This window comes from Giraffa tippelskirchi, chromosome Y (assembly GCF_054371585.1).
Source record: "Giraffa tippelskirchi isolate mGirTip1 chromosome Y, T2T-mGirTip1v1.2.pri, whole genome shotgun sequence".
NCBI classification, from domain to species: Eukaryota; Metazoa; Chordata; class Mammalia; order Artiodactyla; family Giraffidae; genus Giraffa; species Giraffa tippelskirchi.
This window is the reverse complement of record NC_137290.1, coordinates 16,153,311-16,165,483: the sequence shown is the minus strand read 5'-3', so window position 1 is coordinate 16,165,483 and position 12,173 is coordinate 16,153,311. Positions and strand designations below refer to the sequence as shown.

The 12,173-nt window shown below is 40.2% G+C and overlaps 1 protein-coding gene across 1 annotated transcript; it reads left to right on the top strand.

The window, feature by feature from the left end:
- Nucleotides 1-535: 535 nt before the first annotated feature.
- LOC145537553 (heat shock transcription factor, Y-linked-like) lies at nucleotides 536-2,419 on the top strand. The gene is made up of 2 exons (XM_081568255.1): nucleotides 536-1,182; nucleotides 1,614-2,419. The coding sequence occupies exons 1-2, from the start codon at nucleotides 670-672 to the stop codon at nucleotides 2,343-2,345; spliced, it is 1,245 nt and encodes a 414-aa protein (XP_081424381.1). The 5' UTR covers nucleotides 536-669; the 3' UTR covers nucleotides 2,346-2,419.
- Nucleotides 2,420-12,173: the final 9,754 nt, after the last annotated feature.

The window sequence follows — 12,173 nt, the reverse complement described above, 5'->3', positions numbered from 1 at the left end:
AACAAATTCCTACAATTCTCTTATTTGAAGAAAAAAGTTACATATTCATCTTCATAGGGCCAATTTCTATTTTGGAATAATTAAGAGTAAAATGAGTCTTTCTTTCCGTGCCTGACTATTTTACTCTGCATAATATAAACACTTCTGTGCAAGGTCATAAAATAAACACTACACTTGCTTTCACTGAAACCCACAGTCAGTTGATTGACTTCATTGCATAGAAGTGAGCAGACCCATGTTTGGTTTGGTAACAGTCCTGAATGTTAAGAATATGTGTATAGAAGGGTGATCAATCACTTTTATTTCAGGAGCCAAGTCGACTTATTGATGTGATTTTTCTGTGTAAAAATTCTTTAGCAATGACATTTTGCAGGTTTCATGTTTTTGGTTACTGTTTATGCAAGCAGCCTTTATTTTAAGTTGATGTAGAAGTAAACACTGGTTGAACATTGCCCTTCAATTGCTAGAAGACCAGTGACTTTATGATGTCAGAGCTACTCTTCAATTGCTAGGAGACCAGTGACTTTGTGATGTCACAGCTTTTTGACTTTGAGAACCATGCTGATGGTCTTGAGAGTTTATCTCTGTACGCCAGCCAAGCAGCATTTGAAGTTGGAGTGTGTAAAGTCAGACAAATGAGAAAAGTATCTGAAGAAAGATGTCTCTGAGATGGCACACATTCCTTCAGAAATTCAAGATGTGCCTCGTAAAGATGTACCAAGTGGTTCCAAAACCTCCATTGGATCGTCTTCGTGTGATTACACACTTACTGGGGACTCAGTTTTGAGATCTATGATTGAAGAATATGCTTTTCAGGCTTTGTCTAAGGAAGCTGGGATAAAAAGGCCACACTACACATTTTCTGTCTCTGAAAGAAATGAGTTGAATGATTTTCTTTCCCTCACTTTTCCACAAAAACTCTGGACTATAGTTGAAAGTGATCAGTTTGAATCTATTTGGTGGGATGAGAGTGGCACTTCTATAGTGATCAACGAAGAACTCTTCAAGAAAGAAGTCTTGGAAAGAAAGGCCCCTTTCAGACTATTTGAAACTGATAGTATGAAAAGTTTAGTTCACCAGCTTAACCTTTATGGGTTTACTAAAACACGACAAACTTTTCAAAGATCTGCTTCACTCCCTGACTTTCTGGAAGAAGAAAACAATGTCTCTGTTTTGAGCAAGGTAATCCAAAATTTCCACTTACTGTCAATATGTAAGATTAAATCAGGTGACTTAGAAAGCATGTTCACATATGTAGCAAAAACCGAATTTAAAATTGAGATAGCAAACTGTTGAACACGTTTTATTTTTTGAAGTTGAGAACAGCTGGAGGTTAAAATATTTGATACTTAATACACTCTCCTAGCAACTTGAAATCAGATACATGTCCTCAAGCTACTTTAAGTGGTATTTACTGTATATATACAGCATATTTTTTAGTTGAGGGGCATACTTGTTTCTAACATGTAAGGTGTTAAAACTACTAATGGAGGTGTTGTCTTTCATTCTATTTAATTGGCATCATTAAAGGAATACATTTTTATAGTTTAACTTTGCTTGTCAGTTTTACCTTAGTTTATAAAAAACTAAACAATTGTATCCTTTGATTTTAGTTACAGATCTACCATAGTCCAAATTTCAAAAGAGGTTATCCCCAACTTTTAGGAAGAATGAAAAGAAGAGTTGGGATTAGCAATGTGTTTCCGAAATCTTCATTAGTTCCAGATTATGAGAAGAAGCGTGTTAAAGCAAGGGTCAACATAGATGATCGTAACTCTGGTTTTCATGCTCAAACTAGTGGAGAGAGTCCATTTTCAGCTTCCACCAGTTTAAGTGTGCCTTTCCCACAAAAGACTTATACCAGCCAGATGGTCCCTAAAACAAGCGTCCTATTTCTGGGTGACTTTCCTTCCCCATCAATATCAGTTAGACAAAGAGAACAGAACGTGGTAGATCAACCTGCTGTTTTAAACCAGTTGAGCATTTTTAATTGGCACTTCCATAGCACCTACACTCAAGTAAATGGCCACGTTGAGGACTTTGCTACTACCGCTACATCTACTTCTCAGAACCACATCGTATCTCCATTATGGAGCAGTTCTTTTGGACTGATGGTGGAGCCTTCTACATTTCCAGACAGGTATAGCGATATGTCAGCCCATGACAGTCCTCTTCCTAACCAGCAACAGAGAGGCAACTCAAGGTCCCCAGTGCCAACGATCGCTTATACACCCACCTCCTCTCTTTCAAGTCAATTCATCAACGATATTCCTTATGTGAAAACCATGCTAATTAAAACTGACCTATCAAATAAGTATCAGCTTATGGAACCTAATGAAGATTAAAATTTACGTTGGGAGATGTCAACAAATAGCTACAATTCTTGTATTTGAACAATAAAGTTACATGTTCCTCTGCACAGTTTTGTTTTCTATTTTGAAACAATGAAGAGTAAATTAAGGCTTTATTTCAATGTCTGGCTATTTCTCTGCACTCTTTTATAAACTCTTCAGTTCAAGAAAACATCCGTTAGGAATCCTAGGTAAATGGCACCTAGCCTATTGTTTCTAAGCAAGAAAATGAGAACAAAGGGAAAAGAGGTAATGGATGTAAAGTGATTTGGGAAATCATCCCTGCTGAAATGAATGGGTGTCTAAATGAGGATGGTACGGGTGAAGGAACACATACAATTAAAATCAAAACAAGTGCACCTACACAGTACGAACCTTAGTGCATCCACAGTTACATGATATTCTATTACGTATCGGTAGAGTCTTAAGATAGAGAAGGAAATGGTGCCCCGCTCCAGTATTCTTGCCTGGAGAATTCCGTGGAAAGGGGCTCCTGGTGGGCTGCTGTCCATAGGGTCGCACAGAGTTGCACACAACTGAAGTGACTTAGCAGCAGCAGAGACTTAAGACATTAGACAGGAGATTGTCTTCATTCTAGAAATTCATTTCATACTTGAAAATATAAATATTGTAGCATGTCCAAAATTAGGAGAACCGTTATACCATCACTGTGATACCAACGATTACAGGACATAATCAGTGACTGGACCATGGCCAGCACAAGATAGGTATTTTACAAGTGGTACTGTATAGGGTCATCTTAGCTCTGCTCTCCTTAAGGCGCACCTTTATTTCCTGCCACCATGATTCCACCCTATATTTCCTAATGCATATTTAGATTTTGCTTATCTGTTCCCTCAGAGACAAAATAAATTCCTCTGGTGATTGCAGCACCTCAGGATGGTTAACAAGTTCTTTGAAGACATGATATTTGTTTTCCGTAGTAGTTTCAGTATCATTCTCTTACACCGTGCTTCTGGAGCTACAATCACACACACTGCTTTCAGATGTGCTAAGCCCCTTCTCACAACTTTGCCTCAACTCTTTCTTGGGGTTGGAAGGAACCTCTGTTTGCCCTCCTACCAAGCTGAGCACGGATGTCAGGTCTTCAATGTGTTTTGGGTCTACCCTCTTTTCTTTATGTATCTTTCACATCAGCTAAAACGTGTACTTACTGAATTATCAACAAGGAAATGTAATCACGAATCGAATGCTATATACATTACTCAACAACATCCTATAACCTGCACTATTATCATAATTGACCTTTCCTACTTACTGAGAATCTTTTCCCGGTTGATAAATATATATCTTATATGTTCATGAATGTCAAATGTGGGAATTCAAATTATAAAATGATTGCTGCTCTCATGAAGTTTACAGTCTATAAGAACCCATACTAGTCATGTTGTTTCAGGCCCCAGTTCCCTAAAATTCAGTAGTAGTTATAGAGATATTTATGGAAAAAACAAACAAACAAAAAAGAATCATTCATTTTAATTCTCTAGAAAAGTCATGGAGTAAGGAGGGATCAAAATCAATGGCTGGTCCTTCACATAGTTCACAATGAAAGAAGATGAGCAGAGTGTCTGCCAGTTGGACCCCCCAGACTGTCATGAACACTACCTAGAAATCTTGGCAATCTCCACTTTGTGGCCATTTCTTTAGACAGTGGTGGCAATATCAAGTCATGGCCCTGTTTTGGTATGGTAACCCACATAGGACAACACCAAGTTAAGTTCACCGTTCTCATGTTTGGGGCTAATGCAGAGTGAAAGCTGTGGACTATTTGTGTAGATAAGGGAGGTGTCCAAACAGCACACGCTTTTTCTTTCACTGAAAACTTTCATTAAATTTGGCTGAGAACACTATACTTTAGAGAGGTAAGCATTTTGCAGCAATTGTAAGAGTTATTGAAATCGGTGTCCTTAGTTATCCTTTCAAGCGCAAAGTCCAATGGTCTGGTTTTCGATTTCAGGCATCTTACTATGGAGCCAAATTTGCATGCTTTGAGAAATAGCACCTTAAAAGCAATCACATCTTCTATTTCATTGCCGTGTACTGATTATTCCTGCTCACTCCCTTTGATCTTCTTTTCCTGTTCTGCTTTGAGGGGCAGGTCCTTCTCAAAAAGAATAGGATTAATTCCCTTAGTGCTCTGTGGTAACTTGGAAAAGGCATGGATAAGGACATGCAATATATTATGTGGGAAAGCTACTGTTTTTGTTCCCTCCTGAAAACATAGTATTAAATTGTACCTCAATTGTCCTACCATGGGAAGCCTGGTTACATGATGCATTACCTTGGTGATCAATTCCCATATGGCTTTAACATATCAGTACCTTTAATTCTCAAAAGCTTATAGAGAAAGTATCTCAATACAGTAGGGAAATATTATACATGAGTTCAGTGTTCTTTCCCGTACTTATTTATTTTATAATTTGTGCCTAAAATAGTAAAAGTGAGAACAAAAATTCAAGTGAGTTAACGCAGTGAGTTAAACACAGAAGATTGAGACAAGAGGTAGAAAAATTGATGGGAGAAGATCAGAGGATGAAATTGGGTGCTTATAATGGAACAAGCAAAAGTGTAACTGCAGGGCCTAAATAGCTCAATATGACTTCACTATTGTTACCCTACAAATTATTTTCATTTTAGCAAATCACAGAATAGTCTTACATGCAAAGTACTTTAAGATCCCATGGAATGCACAACAAAGGTATATCTTTTAAAGCATTCTGATTTAAAATGTCGCTAGAGACATATCATTCAAGTAGAAAATGATTTCCAAAATTAAGCCTAGAGAGAAGTATCAGAGAAACTTTGGGAAGTTCATAGGTGTCCTCCAGTGAGTCCTTGGGTTTTCTTTTCTTTTTGTAATTGTGTTTAAGCATACAAGATCGTGACTGTGCTTGTGTGTGTGTGCATCAGATTAAGAATGTGTTTGTGAGTGTATGTCTGGGCTCTCTTTTGGACTTTTATGTTAGAAATTTCAGCTGAAGAAATAGTTCATTCAAAAATACAGCCAGGCACAAATTAAACTGCCCATTCAAAACTCTTCTTTCTCTTTTCAAAGTGCAAGACAAACGGATGCGTCAAAGGTTGAAAGCATTTCAATAATAACCAAGCTACTCCGCCCAAACATAGTTAAAAACTATGGTACTCTCCCAATCAACCCAGCAAAAGATGCGTGGGACCTTAGGTATCTATGATGTCTGGCAATAACAAAACACCCACCCTCTAATACGGCAGTACTCAAGAAGGCCATGTAGAGGCCTGCAGTTTCAACCAGGCCTTCCTGTAATAGGATACGACCTTCCTATAGGAGGCTGCACACTCACCAGTAATGAACACTCTTAGGCATCAAATGAAACTAAGAACGAAACCTGGAATTCTCTTCCCACATGGTGGAAGTCCCCTTCCCCCTTCCCAAGTGGATGTGATAGACAGTTAAAATAAAAGGAAGTTATAACATGGCACACATTCTTCTTACATAATACCTGAAATGTCCAAGCCCCACCACACTACTAAGCAGCTGACTATACAGGTCTTCTGGTCTCAAATCTGTGTGACAATCATCACATGAGAATTTTATGAATATTTGAGATGCATTGATAGTGCGGATCTGTAAAGCTAAACGTCTTTGAGATCTGACTCAAATAGGAAAACTGTGTACTCCCTGTCTTCAGTTTTATGGGGATTTCACATGCATTCACACACTTCCACAATGCTCAACCTTCATCTGAAGACAAAAACTGTGACATTAAGAGAAGAGGAATGGTCTATTCACAGAGAAGGCCAGCGGTAAAGTCAAAATGGATGCAGTTTCCTGCCTACATCCCTGCTCAGTAATGTAACCGCTTGTAAGCATTCCTAAGGGCCACTAGGATACACAAGTCAAAGATGCTTCTCCCAGGATTACAGAGTTGGATTGAGAACTGTAAGTTTGTTTACCTCTCATCCCATTCTTAAGATCACAAACCATAACTGTTAACCCATCAGAAGATGGGCAGCTCTAGCACATATTTAGAGACAATGCCTGCTTCTGCCTAAGACCAAGGTTGTAGATCCAAGTGGCATATAGGGTACGGTTTCCATCTCAGGATACCACATGACTCCCCAGGGATTCTCCTTCTCTGGAAAGCTCTCAAGAGATGTTGTGAGAAGAATATTTTGAGGGTGGAAAACAAGGAAACCGACAAGAGTTGTGTTCTGTCTAATTGTCCTCAGTCTCACTTTTCATCCCATGTATAATGACAAAGTCTCCCAAGCACTGCCAATACCAATTTTTTGATGTTCTTCAGCCACTCAGTCTTGTCTGACTCTTTGTGACTCCATGTACAGCAAGAACCCTGGGTTCCCCTGCCTTTCAAATCACCAGTTTACTCAAACCCATGACTTTTGAGTCAGTGATGCTTTGCAGCCATCTCACCCTCTGGCATTCCCTTCTCGTCCTTCCCTCAATCTTTCCCAGCATCAGTTTCTTCCCAGTGATTTCACTCTAGGCCCTAGATGGTCAATATATTGGCTCTTCATGGTCAGCGTCAGAACTTCCGTGAATAGTCTGAGTTGAACTCCTTCATGCTTGGCTAGTTTGAACTCCATGCTCGCAACGGAACACTCACACATCTTCTCCAGACCCACTACTGCAAAGCATCGATATTTTGGCACTGAGTTCCTGTGGTCCTGCTCACTCCTCCATACGTTACTCCTGAAAATCAACTTTGCCCATTCGGATCTTTTTCAGTAATCACTCAGCTTATTAACATGGTGTCTAGACTGGTCGTAGCTTTTCATCCAAGTGGCAAGTGCCTTTTCATTTCGTGGCTGAAGTCACTCCCCGCAGTGTTATCAGAGGTCAAGAAAGTGAAACCTGTCACTGAGTCAATTGTATCCTATTGCTAGATCTCAAAATGTTTGGACCACATTCCATGGTCTTATTTTTAGTGTTCGTTGGTTTGTGTTTAGATTGAGTTTTAATCCAGCTTTTCCTGTCACCTCATCAGAAGGCTCTTTAGTCCCTAGTGTTTTTCAGCCATTTGTGTGTTGTCATCTTGTAACTAAGGTTATTCACACTTCTCACAGTAATTCTGTTTCCAGCTTCAAATTCTTTCAGCAAGTTATTGTCCATGGTATACTCTGCACAGAAGTCAAATAAGCTGAGTGACAATATATAGCCTTGATGTATTTCCTTCCCTATTTTGTACCAGTCCGTTGTTCCTTCTCCAGTTCCAACTGTTGTTTCTTGACCTGCGTGCACCTTTCCCAGGAAACAGGTATGGTGGTCTTATATTCTTATCTCTTTAAGAATTTTCCACAGTTTGTTGTGACCCACACAGTCTAAGGGCTTCCCCTGTGATTCAGATGGTAAAGCGTCTGCCTGCAATGGGGGAGGCCCAAGTTCGATCGCCGGGTCTGGAAGATCCCCTGGAGAAAGAAATGGTAGGCTACAGTCCATGGGGTCGCAAAGAGTCAGACACAAATGAATGACCTCACTTTCACATGCAGTCTAAGCCATTAACAGAGACAATAAAGGAGACATAAATGACTTTATGAAACACCCTTGCTTTTTCTATGATCCAGACTCCAATTAAGGTTTACCTATTAAGATTAAATGACTAACTACACCTGCCTGCTCGCTCTCTCTCTGTTTCAAGTTGTTGCTGCTACTGCTGCTAAGTCGCTTCAGTCGTGTCCGACCCTGTGCGACCCCAGAGACGGCAGCGTACCGGGCTCCTCCGTCCCTGGGATTCTGCAGGCAAGAACACTGGAGTGGGTTGCCATTTCCTTCTCCAATACATTTAAGTGAAAATCGAAAGTGAAGTCACCCAGTTGTGTCCGACTCTTCACGACCCCATGGACTGAAGCCTACCAGGCTCCTACGCCCATGGGATTTTCCAGGCAAGAGTACTGGAGTGAGATGCCATTGCCTTCTCCATTTTTCAAGCTATCATCTACCAACTGTTACGTTCCTGGGCACTTGCCATCTTCTTGTGGGCTCTCCTGGTGGCTCAGTTGGCAAAGCAACTGCCTGCAATCTGGAGACCTGGGTTCACTCCCTGGGTCGCGAAGATCTCCTGCAGAAGGAAATGGGAACCCACACCAGTACGCTTGCCTGGAAAGTTAGTATTAAATTATGACCATGCCCATCTCTGACCTTTGACACCCACTTGAAACAGTTAAGTTTCCAGAGCAGAAATAAGGAATCTGTGCTCCGGGAAAATGTCGGGACAATTTGACAAATAGCTAGATATTTTCAGGAACGGACTTTTTGAGCCCAATATCTGTATCATCTTTTATCTGCAAAGGAACTATGTTTCCTCAAACTGATGACAATTCCTCATTAGCAGAAATTTCAGGAAAAATAACTCGGCTTATCTGCATGTTCGAAGTCAATGTTGTACCAGTTATGTGTGTATGCACGAAAGCTCCCATTAAACAGATAAATTCACGTCAACTAAAGTTTGTTGCTTTACTGGCATGCATAAATGAATTACAGAGCCTGCCTAGAAAGAAAATCACAAGTTCTGATTGGGCAGATAATAAGAAGACGTTGAGAGCAACTCTCTTCATGGGGGCATCACAAATAATACTTCTATAAAGGCAACAGTTCCCCGAGCGCATCCAATGAATATTAGCAGACGACCTTGCTCAACTATATGGGAACAAGACATAACTGGGAAGAATGGAAGGAAGATGGGAGAAGGAGGATGAGAGGAATAGAACCAAACCTGTGTCTTGTGGTGGGAGATGGAGAAGCAGGGGATAGATTGAGGATTCAGGTAAGTCACCTCAGTAAACTTAAATTACTTTTGACTGAAAGGAAGCAAGGTGAAGAAGCTGATGAAATATAGCTTGTCTAGAGTGAGAATCAAACAGAGAATGTGTGGTGTGGTCCTACATGTCCCAAACTGCCATGCAGGTCAACCAGTGTTCATAGGGCCTGGAAGATGAAACGTGGGTTTAGAAAGCCAACCTGGGAGTGAACTGCGTTTGACTACGTAGAGATGGAGTGATGGATCTGGGATGTCAAAGTGCATAGGAAGGAATGCTTTTTGAAAAATCCCAAACTGACAGAGAAGCGGGACCTTAGGGTTCAGTCACACAGAGGAGGTAACACCATTGAATCCTCCCCCTCCCCACCCCCACCCTTTCCCACAAGCTGAGACCTACTATCAGGCAATAGAAAACAACTAGCTAGAACTAACACTCATGCTTCTGCCACCACAGGCTAGAAAACGATCCCAGTAGGGCCATAAATTTTCTGCCTGTGGTTGCAGACTCTTTGTCTAAGGCATACAAAAGGGACAATAGATTTCCAATGAATGAAAATATTCAGGCTCTGGCAGCACTAAAAGCAAATAGGAGTTATCCGAGATTAGAGTCTGACCTGTCCCTACTGAAGATCCAAAGTTATTTCTGCCCTCGTTTGGGCACGCTTTCTCAAGAGGTGGAGCTGTGCTGTGGCTCGTGTTCAGGACCAGAACACTGACAGCAGGGACCCTAATAACATTCATTATACTGACCATGTTTTACTACGCTGTGTGGCTGGTTCACTCGTTTTCTCACTTGTAGGCTTTCTCATTATTCTTGATTATTTACTGTTTGAAGATTGTTTACATCACATATTTATTTTTTTTATTTTTTTAATAAATTTATTTATTTTAGTTGGGGGCTAATTACTTTACAATATTGTAATAGTTTTTGCCATACATTGACATGAATCAGCCATGGGTTTACATGTGTTCCCCTTCCTGGACCCCCCACCCGCCTCCCTCCCCATCCCATGCCTCTGGGTCATCCCATTGCCCTGGCCCTGAGCCCTTGTCTCATGCATCGAACACGGAATGGTGTTCTGTTTCACATATGATAATATACATGTTTCAATGCTATTCTCCCAGAACGTCCCACCCTCACCTTCTCCCTCAGAGTCCATAAAATTGTTCTATGCATCTGTGTCTCTTATTCTGTCTCGCATATAGGGTTATCGTTACCATCTTTCAAATTCCATATCATTTCACACCAGTCAGAATGGCTGCTATCCAAAAGTCTACAAGCAATAAATGCTGGAGAGGGTGTGGAGAAAAGGGAACCCTCTTACACTGTTGGTGGGAATGCAAACTAGTACAGCCACTATGGAGAAGAGTGTGGAGATTCCTTAAAAAACTGGGAATAGAACTGCCATATGACCCAGCAATCCCACTCCTGGGCATATACACAGAGGAAACCAGAATTGAAAGAGACGGTGTACCACAATGGTCATCGCAGCACTGTTTACAATAGCCAGGACATGGAAGCAACCTAGATGTCCATCAGCAGACGAATGGATAAGGAAGCTGTGGTACATATACACAATGGAATATTACCCAGCCATTAAAAAAAATACATTTGAATCTGTTCTACTGAGATGGATGAAACTGGAGCCCATTATACAGAGTGAAGTAAGCCAGAAAGAAAAACAACAATACAGTATACTAATGCATACATTTATTTTTTGTATGTATATACCACGTACTTTGTTTTCCTGCTTTCTGTGCCTTTTGTTGATGTCGTTTCTTGTCATGTTTGTTTTAATAGGTATATATTTCTGTGTTAACTGTGATTTTCTGTTGTTCTGTGGGAAAGCTCTTGTCATTTTTGTCAGATTTCTTTCTTTATTTTTTGCGTGGCACTCTGCTCTAGTGTTGTTTTATGTCTTGCAAGTTATTCGCTTAGTTGTATTATTGGTTCTGTGTTCTTCCCTATTGTGATTTTTGCTTGTGTTATTTTCTTTTTTTGTTATTATTATTTTTTTCTTTGATTTTGGTTTCTTACAATTTGTCTGACTTCCTTTGTTTCCTCTGTCTAATCTTTTACTATGTGATCTTGGTTCTCTGACCAGAAGTTGGGCCTGTTCTTCTAGAGTTTCAGCACCATATCGAAGACCATAGACTACCAGAGAATTCCTGGTTCCAGCGAATATTAATTGGTGAGAGTGTCTATGAAGGCTTCCATCGCAAACTAAGAACCAATTCCACTCAAAAGGCTATATTATCCAGAGCTGATGCCTCATGCCACACAAAAAAGCAAAACAGAAACACTTGCCATATCATCCACAGATGGACTGCCTAAAGTCAGACTAAACCCGTACATACCTGCAAAAGATACCACCGTGAGAGAGAGAAGTGTCAGCTGTGGAATATAGATGCCAGAGAATATAGTTGCCAGTCCCTCCCCCTCCAAGGACACAGAAACCACTGCACCAAACTTATCCAGTCAGGGTGCATTTGGAAGCAAGAACTGCAACCCTGCACCCTGGGAAGAAAAGACCATTAACATAGTAAGATAAACAAATGTGAAGAAAGTCAAGTACGTTGCAGGCAAAGAAACAATGTTAAAACACATGAGACTTAATTAAAGAGGAAATAGGAATTGTCACTGAAAAAGAATTGAGAGGAACGATAGTAAAGATGATCAAACATCTCAGAAAATAAATGTAAATCATGCAAGAAACATTTAAGAAGGGTGTGTGAATGATAGCACAATAACTGCCATATGTGTGCTGTAGGCTCAGCCATGCCTTTGTACAGCAGAAGCCAGAACAACATTGGAAAATAATTATCTTCCAAATTAAAAACGAAGTATTAAAAGAAAAACAGACTTTAAATAACACAACAGACCTGGCAATTCAACTGAAACTTAAGTAGATTTCTTCGAAAAACCAGCAGAAGGCAGTTCCTTTTCAAGGGCAAATGAAATATGTCCGGATAAATCAGAAACCAGATCACAAATCAGGACTTGGCAAATTTAAGTTAATCAAAATTTTATCAAGCTTTTTTTTTT

Bases quoted from the DNA above. Each gene is read 5' to 3' on its own strand.
- LOC145537553 (XM_081568255.1), top strand. From the start codon at position 670: ATGGCACACATTCCTTCAGAAATTCAAGATGTGCCTCGTAAAGATGTA. The intron at 1,183-1,613 runs GTAATCCAAAAT...CTTTGATTTTAG, and splicing joins ATGTCTCTGTTTTGAGCAAG to TTACAGATCTACCATAGTCC.